The 16,896-nt window shown below is 54.0% G+C and overlaps 7 protein-coding genes across 7 annotated transcripts; 3 read left to right on the top strand and 4 right to left on the bottom strand.

Moving 5' to 3' along the window:
• Positions 1-23: 23 nt before the first annotated feature.
• On the bottom strand, positions 24-2,208 carry HFI1 (transcriptional coactivator hfi1/ADA1). Its single transcript, XM_024469929.1, has 3 exons — positions 1,791-2,208; positions 1,443-1,729; positions 24-1,384 (listed from the first exon to the last, which is right to left on the bottom strand). Exons 1-3 carry the CDS (start codon positions 2,014-2,016, stop codon positions 602-604), a joined length of 1,296 nt encoding a protein of 431 aa, XP_024324287.1. The 5' UTR covers positions 2,017-2,208; the 3' UTR covers positions 24-601.
• Positions 2,209-2,325: 117 nt separating this feature from the next.
• SPC98 (Microtubule-nucleating Tub4p (gamma-tubulin) complex component) lies at positions 2,326-5,379 on the top strand. The gene is made up of 2 exons (XM_024469928.1): positions 2,326-2,658; positions 2,709-5,379. Exons 1-2 carry the CDS (start codon positions 2,481-2,483, stop codon positions 5,255-5,257), a joined length of 2,727 nt encoding a protein of 908 aa, XP_024324101.1. The 5' UTR covers positions 2,326-2,480; the 3' UTR covers positions 5,258-5,379.
• Positions 5,380-7,985, bottom strand: AIP1 (WD40 repeat-like protein). Its single transcript, XM_024469927.1, has 2 exons — positions 7,335-7,985; positions 5,380-7,277 (listed from the first exon to the last, which is right to left on the bottom strand). Exons 1-2 carry the CDS (start codon positions 7,437-7,439, stop codon positions 5,565-5,567), a joined length of 1,818 nt encoding a protein of 605 aa, XP_024324100.1. The 5' UTR covers positions 7,440-7,985; the 3' UTR covers positions 5,380-5,564.
• On the top strand, positions 7,963-9,284 carry VC83_06324 (uncharacterized protein). The gene is made up of 3 exons (XM_024469926.1): positions 7,963-8,078; positions 8,141-8,448; positions 8,562-9,284. Exons 2-3 carry the CDS (start codon positions 8,196-8,198, stop codon positions 9,206-9,208), a joined length of 900 nt encoding a protein of 299 aa, XP_024324102.1. The 5' UTR covers positions 7,963-8,078; positions 8,141-8,195; the 3' UTR covers positions 9,209-9,284.
• Positions 9,285-9,328: 44 nt separating this feature from the next.
• On the bottom strand, positions 9,329-13,653 carry CHS1 (Chitin synthase 1). Its single transcript, XM_024469925.1, has 4 exons — positions 12,680-13,653; positions 12,210-12,418; positions 10,303-12,155; positions 9,329-10,251 (listed from the first exon to the last, which is right to left on the bottom strand). Exons 1-4 carry the CDS (start codon positions 12,696-12,698, stop codon positions 9,543-9,545), a joined length of 2,790 nt encoding a protein of 929 aa, XP_024324271.1. The 5' UTR covers positions 12,699-13,653; the 3' UTR covers positions 9,329-9,542.
• A 95-nt stretch (positions 13,654-13,748) lies between these two features.
• Positions 13,749-14,938, top strand: VC83_06322 (uncharacterized protein; the record flags this gene model as incomplete). The annotated part of the gene is made up of 2 exons (XM_024469924.1): positions 13,749-14,404; positions 14,499-14,938. Exons 1-2 carry the CDS (start codon positions 13,999-14,001, stop codon positions 14,936-14,938), a joined length of 846 nt encoding a protein of 281 aa, XP_024324270.1. The 5' UTR covers positions 13,749-13,998.
• A 28-nt stretch (positions 14,939-14,966) lies between these two features.
• GET3 (Golgi to ER traffic- protein) lies at positions 14,967-16,517 on the bottom strand. The gene is made up of 2 exons (XM_024469923.1): positions 15,874-16,517; positions 14,967-15,815 (listed from the first exon to the last, which is right to left on the bottom strand). Exons 1-2 carry the CDS (start codon positions 16,255-16,257, stop codon positions 15,180-15,182), a joined length of 1,020 nt encoding a protein of 339 aa, XP_024324292.1. The 5' UTR covers positions 16,258-16,517; the 3' UTR covers positions 14,967-15,179.
• Positions 16,518-16,896: the final 379 nt, after the last annotated feature.

Raw genomic sequence — 16,896 nt, 5'->3', positions numbered from 1 at the left:
TTCAGGGGCTTCGGAAATTTCTACCCATTTAAAGTGGACAACTTTAATTAATTATTATCCCTCTATCTACATATTTGCCCTCTCAAACCCTCCTCTCTGTGCCATGGACGAACAGACATGTCGACGCTATGCTAAGTGATGCTGTTCTCTCCCAAAAAAACCCCAACTCCAGCCCTGGCTCTAACTCCCATATTCCAAGCCGCGAGGGTATAATATGCCTCCATCTGTGATGGTCTGCAAGCACGCGTGCATAGTCCCATTGTATTGTACAAACACCCGGTAGAACTGGCGAATAATAATCTTGAGATCCGGCATCACAGCCTGAATCCGCCGTAACGATGTGCTCCTGAACCCATCCCACGTATAGCCACCCGTACTCTCCAGTCAGATAACGACGCTGGGATATGCATGATGCGTGTTGATCAGGCGGATGGGTGGTACCAGCGCGGCGCGGGCCTCCGCAAATATATACTCCATGTAATCGTCCGCGGCGCGCTGAGTCTGCATCCCAGGTGGCTGAGCGACCTGTAGATACAGGCGCGAAAGGAGAGCGAGGGAAATTGTGTTAAACGCCCGGTGGCGCTGTGAAGCGTCTCCTCACTCACGACCCGCTCGCGAGACACGAATCAAGCAGCGAATTGAGGTCAGCGCGATCGTCGGAGCCAGCACCTTCCCAGCCCCAGCCGTTCAGTGCGTCCTCCGCGTCGGCGTCCGCCATCTCAAGATCTGCATCTGGGGCGGCTGCTCCAACCGCACCCACCTTCCCTTCTCCAATCCCCGTCCCACTCTGCCATCGCTCCACCTCTCCCTCCTGGAACCCATACCTAATCATCTCCATCACCACCGGCATCTGTCCCACACCACAATCGCCCATCTCCAACGCAACCCTCAAATCCGCCATTCCCAATGCGCCTCTCTCGCTCGCAGCCTTCGCCTCCACCGGCAAGAGCCCACTCTTATCCCTGACCACCTCCCCTCTCGCCCAGCGTTCCTCCTCGCGCTCCAACGCCCTCCGATACCGCCTTGTGCTCACCCAACCACCACCACCACTGCCCGGCCCATCGGCTCGCGTGCGTCCAAACACCGAGGCCAGGAACTGCTTAACGAATGTCTCGGCCGCGACGGCCATAAATGGGCTTGCGTCCGCGGCGTGGCCGCCCACGAGCCCGGCTTCGAAGCAGAGAGGGAGCATCCGAGCCTCAATGGTGGAGGCGTCGGGGAACTCGCCGGATTCGGCGGCGAGGGGAGGGGGGAAGCGTTTGCGGATTTCGAGAGACCAATTTGTTTTGCTAAGGGAGGTGGAAGGGGTCGTGGGTGCAGAGGGTGTCGGTAGTGGGTTTCGCGATTTGGAGAGGAGGGTCGTGTAGGGGTCGGGGCCGTCCGACTGAGTGACGTTAGAACTGTGATCGAGAGTAAGGGGGTTTTGGGGGGGAAGTTCATACTTCAAGTTTCAAATCCTTTAACCTCCGCCTGTCACGATTCGGGAGACTCATCACCTCGGCCTTAAGCCGCTGCTCGGCTGCGTCCCCTGTGATAGGCTTTGCGCCTGCGCCTGGCGTAGGTTTATCGTTCGCGCTGACCCAGGCTGCGACGCCAAGGTCTGGCATTTCACGCGTGACGTTGCCATAGATAGCGGCTACGAGCTGGTTGTGCAAATGCTCGCTGTCAGTGCCGGGGACGGTAAGGAACCAGTCAATCTTGGCTGAGAGCTCGGCTTGGTTGTATTGCCCTGGGGTTAGTGTTAGATCTTGTCTGGTTGTAATTATGCCGGGGACATATGGGCGACTTACCCATCACGAAGAGGCTGACAGCCTCTTTGTATGTGGCCCAATTCTCGCCCACGGCCGCTTTGAGCGCGGTGTACAACGGCTCAAGATCGATGCGCGGGGGCACATGGTTTGACTTTGAGATTTTTGGCGCGGAGGGAGGCACAATGCTTAGGCTCTTCGGAGGAAGAATTGGGGTGGAGGATGTGAGCGACGGCCTGCTCAGGGCCGCAGGATCGATGTCGGGCATGGCTGGGTGGTGAGGCGCCTGGGGGCGCGCCCGGCGCGAGAAGCGCGTGTGTGGCCTGGAGCTGGGGGATTGGTGCGGTTATGGGCGCATTAGACAGGTCGAGGCTGGGGCTATCCAGCGAGGGTATTTAGAAGAGCTAATGGGTTGTTGTGTGGTCGTGGGTGATGGGATTGTTTCTTGCGGTGTTGGTAGAGTACCAGGGTGAGGCTCTGGGTGGAGGCCGTCTGATGTGAACCTGCGATGTCAGGCGCCAAAACGCCGTTCGCGTTGTCCGTCGCGTCTAACCTCGCTTGGTGCGGGACCATTTGAAGTGACAGGACTAACAGACATCACAACGGAGAGCATTCCGGAAAGTTCTCAGAACAACATTGAAAGAATTTACTTATTGTGAATATCAATTTGTCACTGCATACATTCTGAGCGACGTACAGTCTAATATTTTTGTTGCCTGGGGAAATGCGAGGATGGCTCAGGAGGAGCGGGAAGCTCGCGTCCGCAGTGCGCTCTCTGGCCTAGTTCAGCAATTCATTCGGCGCCTACCCGGAGAAGACGACGATACTTTTGATGAGAGGCAAGAGAATGCATATGAGCTCGGTTCCAGCATCCTCGAAAGCCGTACCGCGCCTGCCGTGGTCGCAGATTGTGAGCCGCCCGCGTCGTTGCTTATCTGAAACTCCACTAATGTGCTATAGTAAACCATGCGGGGGATCTAATAAAAAAGAAGCTGATTAAGAATAATCCTCCGGACAAGGCGCTGAAGTTTTCGAATTTATACTCTCGACTGCTCATCCAGCCTGTGCTGAACCAGAAATGGGCGATCCTATACCTGCTTTACCAGCTGGCGGACTCCGACGAGCCAGAGCCGCCACTATCGGACCAATCCAGGCAGCTAAGCAGCGCATTAAGGGAGGATCGAAGACTGCTTGAGGGCGTGCGGGCAGGATCGTCGTTACGCAATGGCCCACGGAGAGAAGAGAAGGTGTACGATGAGGCGTTTGCGCCCCAGGGAGTACGCAACCTCCCCGTACGAGATGGGAACCAGCGAGGCCCAAGGGAAGCAGAAGCAGCCGCCACAAAAAATATACCAGATCAGGGCAAGCCACACCCCCCAAAGACCTTGATGCTGGCGGACAACTATGTTGAGATTAGCCCGTCGGAGACAACTCTGTTACGAGACCTCCCGTTCACACTGCAAGGGCTCACGTCAACGACTCTGGCGTTCCCCTCGACGTCAGTTCTCAAATTACCCAATTCGCTCCCGCCGCCTATAATATCTATACTACACACTCTTGCAGAACCGTCGCTGCTATATAGGGGCCTGACGGAATTCGTCGCGTCCACCGAGTGCGGGCTCCTTGGCCAAAGTCTGCGCGCAGCAGTCGCGGGAGAATTACGGTCTTATCTGGGGCTAGTGGCGACGTTAGAGGGGCAAATAAGACGAGCTTTATCGTCTCTAGACGAAAATGAGCCTAGAGGTGGAATCGGTAAAGCCGGAGTCACGTTAAAGAGATGCGTGGTCTGGACGCGTGAAGCAACCATGGGACTACGGCTTCTCAGTCTCATCGCGGAGGAGTCAAGGAACCGACGAGGTGGGCAACTGATATCGCTCATCCATGGATTCTCTTCCTCTCACGGAGACCCTTTGGTTGGGGCGTTTGCTGAGAGGCTCCTAACGCATGTGACGCGACCATTTTACGATATGTTACGACAATGGATTTACGACGGCGAATTATCGGACCCGTACCATGAATTCTTCGTCTCGGAGCAAGATCCAAACGTCGTTAACACCGCAGAGGATGGGCGAAGTCGAGGCGGCGCAAGCAGTGTCTGGGAAGATAAATATAAGCTCGATGATGATATGATACCGAGCATCATTACGGAAGACTTTGCGCAAAAAGTCTTCCTGATTGGGAAATCGCTTAATTTCATCCGGCATGGCTGTGGCGACTCTTTATGGGTCGAGGAATACTCAAAAGCCGCTTCGAAAGAGCTTCGATATGGCGATACGGAGACACTGGAGACCTGGATCGACGAGGCATATAAGACAACAATGGCTAGGTTGATTCACCTTATGGCGGACAAATTCCAATTGTTTGAGCATCTCAAGGCACTGAAAAACTACATCCTTCTCGGCCAAGGCGATTTCATAGCCCTGCTGATGGAATCATTATCGGCCAATCTGGATAGACCTGCCGGCGCCCAATACCGTCATACTCTGACAGCACAGCTTGAGCACGCAATCAGGGGCTCCAATGCGCAGTATGACTCGCCAGAGGTTCTGAGGAGACTGGACGCGAGAATGCTTCAGCTGTCGCATGGAGACATTGGCTGGGACTGTTTCACACTCGAGTACAAGATCGATGCTCCAGTCGACGTAGTCGTGACAGAATGGGGCAACCGCCAATACCTCAAAGTCTTTAACTTCCTCTGGCGCATCAAGCGCGTCGAATTCGTCCTCTCCACCACATGGCGCAAATGCATGACCGGCGCTCGCGGCGTCCTCCAAGGCGTCGACACCAGCGTCGGCGAAACCTGGAAGTCCACCCGCGGCGTCGTCGCAGAAATGATCCACTTCATCGGACAACTCCAATACTACATCCTCTTCGAAGTTATCGAGTCCTCATGGGACGAGCTACAGACAGCTATCCACAAAGAAGGCTGCACACTTGACGACATCATTCGCTCACACACAGATTACCTCAACGCGATCACGCACAAAGGCCTCCTCGGCGCCAAAAAGCGCGGTCACTCTGACGACGCTCCGAGTACGTTCATGATGCAGCTCGGTGACCTGTTGCGCATTATGCTCGCCTACCGCGACGCTGTGGACGGGCTGTATAGCTGGAACGTAGCTGAGTTCACGCGTCGCCAGGAAGCGTCCATTCGCGTGAACTCGCGCATGGACATGTCCGACGACGAGGTCCTACCCACCCCCGCCACAACACGGCGCGGGCCCAAACACCTCGCCCACGACAGTCTGAGCAGCACGCCTGTACCCGGCGCGATTCCGGGACTTCACAGTGCGGGCGGCGAGGACGAGTTGTTGCCCACGCTACAGGAGCGGTTGAAGGCGCTGGGAGGGCAGTTTAGAGCGAAGCTGAGTGCGTTGTTGGGGGATCTGGCGTATCAGCCTGATGTGGATATGCGGTTCCTGGGGGTTGTGATGAATTTCAATGATTTCTATCAGCCTGTGCGGAGGAGGATGGGGACGAAGGTGCCGTCGAAGGAGAAGGCGAGGTGAATGGAGTAGGGGTGGGGCTCGAATAAGGTTCTTGTAAACCAGGATGGTTTTACTGGGAGCAGGCAGCTTGGCCGAGGTTTGGGATTCGGGATGGGAGGATTGTTGATAAAGAGGTGGGCGGGCGTTGGAGGTTACTGTAAGAAAATACGATACCCACGACACAAATCGGGCGTTAGATATTCCACTAGATGCAAAGAATATCAGAAACGATCAATACAAAAACACGAACTAGCTTCCCAATGCTACGCTTCATATACCCCTATTCGCCCTACTCATTTACACCAAAGCCCCATTTTCACCTGCCTATCTACGCTAACCCCTCAACCTTCCACAACTTCACCGCCGCATCCCCGCCCACACTAGCAACCTTCCCCTCCCCAGCCCACACCACCCCATTCACACCATCCTTATGCGCATTCGCCGCCTTAACCCTCTTCCCAGGCTGCCCCAAACTCCAAACATGTACATTCGTATCCAGCCCCCCACTAACGGCATGCGTCCCCGCCGCATTCCACGCGATACTCTGAATACGCGCCGTGTGCGCCGACCAGCGATCCGTAGCCACCTCCCATGTCGCCGTATCGTAGACAACAATCTTGCCCGACGAGTTACCCGCAGCGAGAAGCGCGCCGGAGGGGGAGAAGGAGAGCGCTGTTACCTTCGCTGTTGATTTCGAGAGGACGGTGGAGGGGGTCAGGGTGCCGGAGCTGGAGACAGTGAAGATGTGGAAGCTGTTCGCATCGTCGCTTACGGCGAGGAGGTCCTTGGATGCCGCGATGGCGGTGGGTGTGAAATCCTTGGTCGCGTGCTGGTGGACAAGCTTGTCCTTGGAAAAGACGTCGACGCCGGTCGTGGTGGCGATGTAGAGGATGCCGGAGGCGGAGGCGATGCCGTTTGGCTGGGCATCGAGCTTTGTGCTTTCGCCGACAAAGGTCTGCGTCGGCTCGTCTACAATGCGGAGGTTGTCGTCCCATCCAATGGTGTAGGTTCGGTCGGGTGTGTTCGTGAAGCCGGTTACTTGGTTGGTGTGTGTTTGGCCGCGGACTGCGAGACCTTTGCCGGAGGCGATATCCCATGTGCATACACGGCCTTCGAAGCTGCCTGTCCAAAGTGTCTTGTCGCTAACACCGATGGCTGTGATGCTGCGGTTGTGACCTTGCACAACCTTGAGCGGCTTGTCGGAGCCTTCGGTGAGGTAGCTAAGGTCACCGTTTAGGTTAATGCTGATGATTAAACCATCACTTCGTCCAGCTGGCCAGACAACACCGACTTGATGGTCTGGGATGCTAACGTTGCCTTCTCCACCAAAGCGCCACGTCTGCACATTCTTTCCTGACTCTGCGTCCCAGACTTTGACGGTTTGATCCGCGCTGCAGGTAACAAATCGCTTTGAGTCCTTGGACCACGACACACCGAAGATAGAACCCTTGTGCTCGCCCTCGCCAATCTGCTTTGTGGCCTCTCCTGTCTTGCCATCGTAAAGTTGTATTCTCCTATCGGCACCGACAGAGACTAGAGTGCTTCCATCGGGCGAGAATGCAACGCCATAGACATACCCCTTGTGCAGCGCTCCGACCTTGGAATTGAATTTGAACGGGGCTCCGTGCAAGAAAACCATGCTCATATCGTCACTCGCAGTAGCCGCTCGCAGAGGTCGTTGCTGCCTGATCGAAACACTGTTAATGATAGACGAATGCCCGCTGATTTCTCCCACGGAGTTTCCGCTATCAGCCGTAATGCAGTGTCCAAAGCGCTCGCGGCCATCTCCAACAGCTATTATGCGCTGCGAGTCGCCGTCCCACGCAATGTCGTTGATGCGCCCAGATATAATCGGGTATTCGCCCTTGGTATTGACCGCCTCCACCGCATCCCATACACGCACCAAACCCGAGGCATCACCACTGGCAACGTAGTATCCGCTGGGCGAGAAGCGCGCAACGGTCGTCTGGACGGTATGGCTGGTGTACTGCTTGCTGACTTCGGGGTTGTCGATGCTCCTCAGGAAGATTGATTTCCCAGACTAGTAGACATCAGATACGGGCGATTGTAGGAATTCTATGGGGGTGGTGAAACTAACGGCATAAGCTATGCGCTCGCCTTTTGGACAGGCAGACAGCTGTGTGGGCTGGCCGCGCGTTGTAGCTGGCGACGCAGCTAGGACGGACTCGATGGTAATAGACATGGCTGGTAGTAATCGCAACGCTGCAGATAATAGAATCCAAGAATGAGCACAAAAGTGAAAATGAAAATAGGGGTTTAGGCGCCAGAAAAAGGGGAGCTCTGAAACTGATGCTGTTGATGTCGCGAGCTTAACTTATTTGTTGATGATGACGAGGACCCTGGTGGGAGTGGTCCCCTCTTCCCCTCTTCCCGCCGCAAAAGCGACGCGGGAAAGAACTCTCGACTTTAAACCCTTCCACGGCACGCCAGAGCGAATAGCAAAAAGATAAAAAGATAAAAAGATAAAAAGATAAAAACCAAAATATATCAAAATAGCAAAATGAAAAAATGATTTGAAGTTGCTCACAGTGAGGTTCGAACTCACGCATCTTTCGATAATGGTGTTTCAGAAGAATTTCTTAAAACCATCGCCTTAGACCACTCGGCCATATGAGCTATGTGATAGGGAAGAGCTCGCTAACCACGTCTAACACCCCCAAGGAAGGAAGGTTCGATCGGGTGTGGGTACGTATCTTATCTTATCCGACTGCATTTTGACCCCGCTGTTATTGTTGATAGAGCATCAACTAACTATCTCTCACTCACTCACTCACTACAGTATCAATATTCAAGATATACCCTTTAATTATACTCGCAACTGGTAGGAATCATATACACTTCCCTGTCCCAATATTCACGTTCCTTTACTCACGCGTCTCCCAGTCTCCCAGCATAAACCCCACCCATCAACCCCTAACCTACCCCACGCACCATTATCATGTCCGCTCCAAACCTCACTCCCACCCAAATCGAAGCCTTCCACCGCGATGGCTACCTCATCATCCCCAACGCCCTCGACTCCCAAACCGTAGCCGCTCTCCTCGCTGAGACGCACAGCCTCCTCGAGAACTTCTCCATTGAGGATCACCCCATGACCCGCTTCTCGACCGGAGAGGGTGAGGGCGTGGAGCACGTGGGCGACGACTATTTCCTGGAGAGCGGGGATAAGATCCGTTTCTTCTTCGAAGAGGGTGAGTTCTCATTGTCCAATCCCCCCCCGCATTACCCAGGCATACTTTCCCCCACTTTCTCCCCTTTTTATCCCACCAACCCGCCATCCAAACAACCCCTCTAACCTCACCAGACGCCTTCTCCCCCACCGGCACCCTCCAATACCCCAAACACCGCGCAATCAACAAAATCGGTCACTCCCTGCACACCCTCTCCCCCCCCTTCGTCTCCCTCCTCACCCACCCCACCACCCCCCCCTCCACCATCGCGCGCTCCCTCGGCCTCTCATCCCCGCAAGTCCTCCAATCAATGGTGATCTGCAAACAACCCGAGATCGGTGCCGCGGTGCCACCACACCAGGATAGCACGTTCCTTTATACGTCGCCGCCGTCGGCGCTCGGGTTTTGGTATGCGCTTGAGGATGCGACGAGGGAGAATGGGTGTCTTTCGTTTTTACCCGGCAGTCATAAGTGGGCGCCTGTTGGAAAGAGATTTGTGAGGAAGGGGGATGGGAGTGGGACGGAGTTTGTTGAGAATGAGGGACCGAAATTCCCCGCTGGCCGGGGGGGGGCGAAGGAGGGCGAAGAGGAGGAGTATGTTATGGGTGAAGTGAAGGCGGGGTCGCTGGTGCTGATTCATGGGAATTTATTGCATAAGAGTGAGAGGAATACGAGTGGGAAGGGGAGGATTATATATACTTTCCATGCTATTGAGGGGGATGCGGTGTATGATGAGAGGAATTGGTTGCAGCCTCCTGCTTGGGGGTTTACGAAGATTTAGGTGCGGAGTATATGGATGGCATGGTGGTGTACATAGAAGGGAGATCTGCGAAGCAGAAGCACGAATTTAAGCTGGGTTATAATAAGTGTACAGACGAATCGTTATGTTGAATTCCAGAGCCCACTCTATCTTGGTATCGGACAACAAATAATCATTACACATGCAACACCCACCCTCCACTCCCTCCCTCCATCCCCATATCCCTCTCTCCCCCACGTTATCAACAAAAATAAAACGAAAAAAGAACCGCTCAAGATCGTTATGTATATACAATACAACAAAATACACAATATAAACACACACAACCCACCCCCATCATCGAACTCGTGCCAACTTATACTCCCCTAAACATCCTCACAACGAGGAACCACATCGCGCCCAAGAATCGGAACGCCGACAGCCCCGCCACCGACCACAGCACAACAGCCATATACGTATTCGCCTTCGAGTTATCCGCCGTCGCTCCATCAAGCGTCAAATTACTCCCCCCCCCCGTACTCAACACCACCGCCACCAAGGCAATATTACAACCCATCCAGATCAGCACGACAGACGAACGGAAGCCCTTATAATAATCCTCCTGCTTCTCGCTCGCGGAGAACACGCGCTTCTCCGGCGGGACCTTGGAGGCAAACACGTTGACCTCGCTGAGGTACTGCTGGTTGAGGTCTGCGTCGTCGGTGGGGATAGTGACGTCGACCTTTCCATCCGCTTTGACCTTTGCAGAGGGCAGCTTCTCGGCTTTGTCGTCGCCCTTGGTGCCCCAGGTGATGTCGTGGGTGTTGCAGAAGGCGTAGACGTTGAGGATGTTGATGTAGGTGGGGGTGAGGGCGAGGTATTGGAGGAAGGAGGTGAACATGTGCCAGGGGTCGAAGAAGAGGAAGGAGACGACGAACCAGAGGATGTAGGTTGAGACGAGGGAGACGATGAGGGTGAAGAAGATTTGGTTCTTGAAGAGCTCGCTGACGGAGAAGGTGGTGTTTAGGGCGAGTTCGTGCTGGATCGATTTTACGGTTATGAAGACGGAGGCGAACATGAGGTATCTGGGTAGGGGGTTAGTTGGTGTGTGGATGAGAGAGGGGGAGACTGCTTACGCCATGATGAAGACCCAGAAAATAACCATAGTCATGTAGAAGGTGCCCGAACCCTGCGGCCGATTACCCAAAGCGAGCACGAAACAGGTTAGCAGAGTAGCAGCATAGAGCCACTGAAAGACGTCGGCCAGAATTCTGCCCACATTGCCCAATAGATTTTGGGAACCAAGAGATGTAGTCAAGATGCGGAAAACCAAGTAGAAATTTCCAATGGCGAACCAAGCGAAGATCATGTTGATGGTCTGGTAGAAGAACTCGATCAAAAATGCGATCTGCCTAAAGAAGCTGTGGTCGCTCCGGAACAGCTGGTAGAAATGCGTGATGGCGTAGATGGCCGCGAAGAAGGAACCGTTAAGCCATCTACGTCTTTGCAGAATCAACTCGGCCATAGTATCTGGCACATCAGTCTCGCCGGTAGCAGACTTGACGTATTGCAGAACCCAATGGCACTTCCTCTTCGAGACCAGCTCGAAACACAGAATACGATCCTCGGCAAGGTACATATTGGCCGTGAAAATACCAGCGTTGGCACCGTGCATCTTCTCTCCGGCGAAGTACTTCTCTAGTGGTCCTTGGCCGAGCTTGTCGTTTTGCAGCGCAACATATCTGTATGCAGAGAAGGCACCAGGGAGCACGGAAATGAAACCAAACGCCGATTCCAAAGGCTTATCCAGAATGTTGCTCATCTTGTACTCGAAATTTTGAGTTGCAACCAGTGGGTTCATGAGGTTCTTGCCTCCAGGTCCCAACATAGCCTTAATCTCACCACAAGCTCCCGCACAATTTGGCTCAAGATCGAAGGCCTTCCACAGCTGGTAGATGGAGTCCTTACCAGGTCTAGTACCCGCATCGATAAGAACACAAATGTTGGGGTCCAAAACTCTTCCGAATGCCTGGAAGAACCATCTGTGGGAGTTGATCTTCTTCTGATTCTTCTCCTTCAGACAGAAAAGTATCTGGACTGGCTGTTGCTTGTGTCTCAGCGTCACAACATCTCCCTTGACTGAGATACCGGTCTGTGTGGTATACTCGTAAATATGCGCCGTGACATCCTTCCCATTGACTTGCTGCTTTGCGATTCCATCCTGGTATATTCCCATTCCGGAGAGCACGGCCTTCGTTCTCGGGTTGATTTTCGAACGACCATCGCTGACAATGCAGACGACAATCTTCTTCCACGCATCAGGGCCCCATGTCTTGCTATCTTTGCGCGAGCACATATATTCAATGTTCTTGAACACACCGCTCATGGTTCGTCCGAAAAGCACATCATCTTCGTTGTACATGGTAACCACAATGAAGAGTTCCGTGTGTCTAGGCTTTGCGAAGAGCTTCTGGCGCAGAGTGAATCTGTCCTCGAAGAATTCTGCGGGGTCACAGGTCGCTGCGGTATAACGCATATGGGTGAACTCATCACGCTCGGGTGGGGGCGCATGGGGCACCTTGTTCAGGAGAATCGGTGGAATCGGGCAATCAAGGACGAGATTTCCCTCGAAGAGCTGGACTTCCTTCACGGTCTTCCATCGCTTGATTGGCTGTGGTGGGGGTTGTGGACTATGGTTACCATCGTATCCAGGAGCGGCATGGGGGTCTTGCCCGTAGGGTTCACTCCCCCCTCCTCCGAGGATCGGTCTGTTGTCATCCTGCTCGTTGAAGTAGCCATCGTCATGGGGATAGTCGGCGAGAGCGTGGCCATCATGCGGGGAAGGCTCGTATGGTTGTTGATAGTACGCATCATGGTGATCTTCTGGGTTGAGAGCATAGTCATGTTGATAATTTCTGTCCTCTAAAGGATGGCGCTGGTCATAATGCTCGTTGTGTCCGAATGAGTTGTCAATGTTTTCAACGGAGTACTGCGACAGAGTGTTATTAAGACCGTTCTCCAACGCTTTGTTCAGACAACTTACTGTTGGTTGCGATGCAAGCCTGTCACTTGGTGTCCGTCTTCCACCAGGTCCAGGACCCATTGGGATATCTAGCCTCCCCGGTCCCGGTGACTGCTGTCTTCCATATGGATCATCGTCGTGGTGATAGCCTTGGTTGGGACCCGGCGAGTTCATGCGATTATTTCGAGGATCCATTTCGTAATTGTCGTTGCGGCCCTGGCCTTGCGGACCTATTCCTCGAAGTATTAGAGATTATGTCTTCCACTATCTGTCAAAGTCGAGCAATTTGTGAAATTCCAATTGATCGCAAGAGTAAGCACAAGCCGAAGTTGTTGCAAGAAGGACTGTCTGTCACAAGAGACTCGGCCGAGCGCGTCTCAAGTCCAAGTCGGCTTTGTTTGCCTCTCCTCGTACAACTTCAAAGGGCTTCGTAAAATTCGTGTATGGGCAATGAAAAGAAGGGATGAAGCTTCAGGAAATATGAGACGTACCTAAACGATTATACGCCATGGGTAAAGAGTGTCAGCTTCTGTACAGTGCAGTTGAGCACGTCGCAAGTCGTAGTATTCCACGGCTTGGCTTGCTTGGGCTCGTGAAGGAGCAGCAGCGCGCAGTGTGTTGATTGTCCAGTGGTGCCCCTGCTAATCTTCCTTCCTCCAGTATCACGGGGTGAAGATCGTCCCTGGGGAATATGAAGATCGTCCCTGGGGAATATGAAGCCTGTGAGGAGGAGCAGGAGGTTTAAGAGCGCTCAAACGGGCGGTAGGCGCAATTTGGAGGTTTCAGGTTGATCTTATGGAGCAAGTGTCAAGTACTATAAAAGTCGCGGCGTTTCAGACCTTTGGGGTAGTCAACGAGCGCGATTCAGGGATGTACAGTAATATGTACTCCGTACAATTAAGTTAACTTAACTTATGTGTTTTTCAGCTTTGAAGAAAGTTCAAGATAAAGAGAGTGAGGGAGATGACAAGGCTGTTGCTATGGTACTCAGCCACACAACTCCAACCAACTAAAGTGCTAAACGTTGCTAACAGACAATGGTTCAGCCACTGAGAGGCTCGAGGTCGTCTGTCTATAACATAACTTGCCCCTATGTGGTTTTATATGAGCCATCCCCACCATATATGGCCATACGTCAGGAGCGTGCACACCGATCTACTGACGGCCACTAGGCTCGATGATACGAGCACGGTGAAATAACCCAAATGTTATACTCTATGTCGTGGGATAGCCTCAATTATCCTCAGGAATCCTGTTCGGCTCTCAGTCCACAGCAAATATCCGAAAGGACCAAAGTCCCCATACGGCATAAGAAACACCTCTCCAAAACCTACCCAGCCCCCAAGTGCACTGTTCATGGACGTTCGTGTGCTTACTTACTTCTATTGCCCTCAAATTAAAAAACTTAACCCAGCCTCACCGAGCATCCTCGGATCGATTGTGGGGTATCTTGGTCTTCTCGGCGAACTCGGTTCATTTTCCACACCTGCCCCCGCGGCAAGTCACATGACACCCTCCTCAAAACCAACCCCGCGTTATCACATCTCCCTCCCCCTCTCTCCCTTCAAATCCCTATACTATAACCTCAATCTCACTCCTAATCACCTCATCCACAACCGCCCACCATGTCATCAACCACCAACCCCCTCTCCAGCACCTCTCTCCCCAGCCCCTCCTCTCCCCCCCCGCCAAAATCCTACAACATCGCCGGCATAACCGTCTCCATCCTCGGCCTCTCCTCCCTCCCCCCACCTGCACCTCCCTCACAGTCCTCTACCTCCTCCACCCCCGCCTCCAATCCGCCTCCACCATGCTCCCAATCGGCTCCCACATCCTCACCTCCTGGTCCGCCCACCAATCCACCCTCCCCCCCTCCCACCCTGCAAAATCCGCCGGTCTCCTAACCCTAACCTTCGACCAACGCAACCACGGCGCGCGGCTTGTGGACTCCGTCGGCAACGACTCGTGGCGCGATGGAAACCCAAGGCACGCGCAGGATATGTTTGGCGTCTACAATGGGACGGCAGTGGATGTGTCGTTGCTGATTGATCATGTGGGGAGTTATATCGCGGAGGAGTTTCCGGGGGTGATGCCGGGGATTGAGCGGAATTTGGTGTTGGGGGTTAGTTTGGGGGGGCATGCGGCGTGGCAGGTGTTGTTTGCGGAGCCGAGGGTTGAGGCGGGGGTGGTGGTTATTGGTTGTCCGGATTATATACGTCGGTTCCCCTATTCCCCCTCTTGCCTCCTATTTCCCGTCTTGTCAGGGGATCAGTGATGTTCTGTTAGACAAGAAAACTAACACCCCCCCAGGCGTTATGAGCGACCGCGCACGCCTCTCCAAGCGCACAACCTACACCCAAGACGCCGGGTCCACCTTCCTCGGCAGCCGCGACTTCCCCTCCTCCCTCCTCACCGCGATCCAAAAATGGGATCCCCGCGGCATCCTCTTCGGCGCTCGGGAAATTCCCTCCCGACCCCCCACGCGGGATTCACCACGCGAAGAGGCGCGGTTGAAAGACATCCTGGAATCCAGGGTGAAGGGGAAATCGGTGCTAGTGTGTAGTGGCGGGGCGGATAAATTGGTGCCGTATAAGGCGTCGGAACCGTTTTTGGGGTGGTTGAAGGAGGCGGTCGGGAGGGGGGGTGGTGGGAGGGGGGGATGGGGGTTAGGGATGTGGTGTATGAGGGGGCGGGACATGAGTTTACGGAGGCGATGGTTGGGGATGCTGTGGGGTTTGTGGTGGGGTTGATGGAGGGGGGGAAGGGGGGGGAGGGGAGTGAGAAGGGGTCGAAGATTTGAGGTGTGGTAAAACTGGCTGTCACGAAAGGGTCGAAGAGGAAGAGAGTATAGGTTTGCTAGAATGGCTCTGAACAAAGGGGACTTACAATCAGAATTTTGAAACCAGTAATGGCTATAGCAAAATACCAATCAACCCTCAGAATCAGTTCAGGGTATCCGCTTTTATACATCTATCTCTCTCTATCTATGATCTACTCGGCCCCCTGCGGCGGCACAAACGGCTTAACCAACATCTCCGAGAACTTCTCCAACTTCTCCTTCCCCCTCACCTCCTCCACCAACAGCGGCATCTTCACCACATTAAATTCATCATACAGCTCCTCAATCTGCTCCAAATACTTGCGCTGCATCTTCCTCCTCGAATTGCACTGCTCGCACTCACTCCCCTTCTTCGGAAACAGCAGCTGGTTCACCACAATACAATGCGTATCGATGCTATATCCCGCCAACTCCTGAATCATGCGCTCCGTCTCATACAACGACAGGAATTCCGGGATGCAGACGCACACAAAGGTCGTCAAATCGGGGTCCTTGAATTGCGTGTTCACCTCCGCGATCGTCTCGCGCAGCGACTCTAGCTTCTCCATCATCTCAGGCAGGTTGGTGTCGTTGGGGAGTTGGCCGCCCATGATGCCATTGAGCATGGGGCCGAATTGTGTAGAGAGTTGTGAGATCTTGGTGAGGGCTTTCTCGAGGACGGAGGGGAACTGGAGGAAGCGCAGGGTATGGCCTGTGGGGGCGGTGTCGAAGATGATGGTTTCGTAGGAGAGGGACTTGACTTGCTTGAGGACTTCGGCGAAGGACATGGCTTCGTCAATTCCGGGAATCTGGGTCTGTCAGTTTCATTCCGCCATCGGAGAGGGGCCATCTCTGGGGTATACGTACAGCGAAAGCCAAGTCCTGCATCATACCCCCCATCCCCGCAGCAGCTTCATTCCCATCATCCGCCTGCCCAGCAAGCAACTCCTGAATACTGCCATTAGGATCAATCTCCATCGCGCTCAAGTTCGTAAACCCCTCAATGAGCCGCGCCTCCTTGCCGAACTTCTGGGAAAAGGCATCGGACAGGTTGTGTGCGGGGTCGGTGGAGATGAGGAGGACGGAGCGGCGCACGCGCGCGAGCTGGATGGCGAGGGAGCACGAGGTCGTGGTCTTGCCGACGCCGCCCTTGCCGCCGACGAAGATCCAGCGCAGAGAGCGCTGGTCGAGGATCGATTGCAGCGTGGGCTCGAGGACGTCGGAGTCCGCGTCGATTATGGCGTGGGACATCGTGCGGTGGGGTTGCGCTGCTTGGAGCAGCGGGTGGGAGATGCGGGCGTTGTTTTAGAGAGAGAGGTGGGGAGGCAAGAGGTGAGGTGGTTTAGAGGAGGGAGGGTTTGGTTATAGTAGAGATGGGGAGTTGGAGGTTGTATTGCGGATATGGTTTCCTCCTCAACGCCCAGAGCTTCTTTGGAGTTCTTGGAGTTGCGGCCGCTAGCGGCCGCACCACAATCGCCAGCCATGAACGACATGGAGTATCTCAAAACTGGTATGAGGGAGAGTCACCTAACATATCCTCATGATAAGTTGGACATTGCCAATAGAATCATGATATGCATAGTATTTGCATGATACAATTTTCTACAGGCACAAGTCATATATTTTAGTTCTAAGCTAGGTGGTGAGTATATACCCTACCCTGGTCGTAACTGAGCGCGGCGACTTCCGACAATGCGGGGTCGTGTCGAGCCAGCTCTTGACACCAAACATCGGCAACAAAAAGGAGGCCATACCCGCACGACATTTCGAGTGCAGCTATCTCACTTCTTGTGTGCTTGTAGCAATTTGACCTACCTTCAATCTACCTCGAAGTCCTCTGCCGAGCTCAGCAAGTGATTGCAAACACTTCAAAGCGATCCGGCTTCTCTT

This window comes from Pseudogymnoascus destructans, assembly GCF_001641265.1.
Source record: "Pseudogymnoascus destructans isolate 20631-21 unplaced genomic scaffold scaffold_10, whole genome shotgun sequence".
Lineage (NCBI taxonomy): Eukaryota > Fungi > Ascomycota > Leotiomycetes > Thelebolales > Thelebolaceae > Pseudogymnoascus > Pseudogymnoascus destructans.
Note: the sequence above shows the minus strand (reverse complement) of the source record. Positions and strands in the feature narration are given on the sequence as shown.

What these genes read in the sequence shown, in the direction of transcription:
- HFI1 (XM_024469929.1), bottom strand. Translation starts at nt 2,016, where the DNA reads ATGCCCGACATCGATCCTGCGGCCCTGAGCAGGCCGTCGCTCACATCC. An exon ending in TGTCAGCCTCTTCGTGATGG is followed by an intron (nt 1,730 to 1,790) that starts GTAAGTCGCCCA and finishes CACTAACCCCAG; the next exon opens with GGCAATACAACCAAGCCGAG. An exon ending in TAAAGGATTTGAAACTTGAA is followed by an intron (nt 1,385 to 1,442) that starts GTATGAACTTCC and finishes AACGTCACTCAG; the next exon opens with TCGGACGGCCCCGACCCCTA.
- GET3 (XM_024469923.1), bottom strand. Translation starts at nt 16,257, where the DNA reads ATGTCCCACGCCATAATCGACGCGGACTCCGACGTCCTCGAGCCCACG. An exon ending in TGCAGGACTTGGCTTTCGCT is followed by an intron (nt 15,816 to 15,873) that starts GTACGTATACCC and finishes TGACAGACCCAG; the next exon opens with ATTCCCGGAATTGACGAAGC.
- VC83_06324 (XM_024469926.1), top strand. Translation starts at nt 8,196, where the DNA reads ATGTCCGCTCCAAACCTCACTCCCACCCAAATCGAAGCCTTCCACCGC. An exon ending in CCGTTTCTTCTTCGAAGAGG is followed by an intron (nt 8,449 to 8,561) that starts GTGAGTTCTCAT and finishes TAACCTCACCAG; the next exon opens with ACGCCTTCTCCCCCACCGGC.
- CHS1 (XM_024469925.1), bottom strand. An exon ending in GGCTTGCATCGCAACCAACA is followed by an intron (nt 12,156 to 12,209) that starts GTAAGTTGTCTG and finishes ACTCTGTCGCAG; the next exon opens with TACTCCGTTGAAAACATTGA. An exon ending in TTCTGGGTCTTCATCATGGC is followed by an intron (nt 10,252 to 10,302) that starts GTAAGCAGTCTC and finishes CCCCCTACCCAG; the next exon opens with ATACCTCATGTTCGCCTCCG.
- AIP1 (XM_024469927.1), bottom strand. Translation starts at nt 7,439, where the DNA reads ATGTCTATTACCATCGAGTCCGTCCTAGCTGCGTCGCCAGCTACAACG. An exon ending in GCGAGCGCATAGCTTATGCC is followed by an intron (nt 7,278 to 7,334) that starts GTTAGTTTCACC and finishes GATGTCTACTAG; the next exon opens with TCTGGGAAATCAATCTTCCT.
- SPC98 (XM_024469928.1), top strand. Translation starts at nt 2,481, where the DNA reads ATGGCTCAGGAGGAGCGGGAAGCTCGCGTCCGCAGTGCGCTCTCTGGC. An exon ending in GCCTGCCGTGGTCGCAGATT is followed by an intron (nt 2,659 to 2,708) that starts GTGAGCCGCCCG and finishes AATGTGCTATAG; the next exon opens with TAAACCATGCGGGGGATCTA.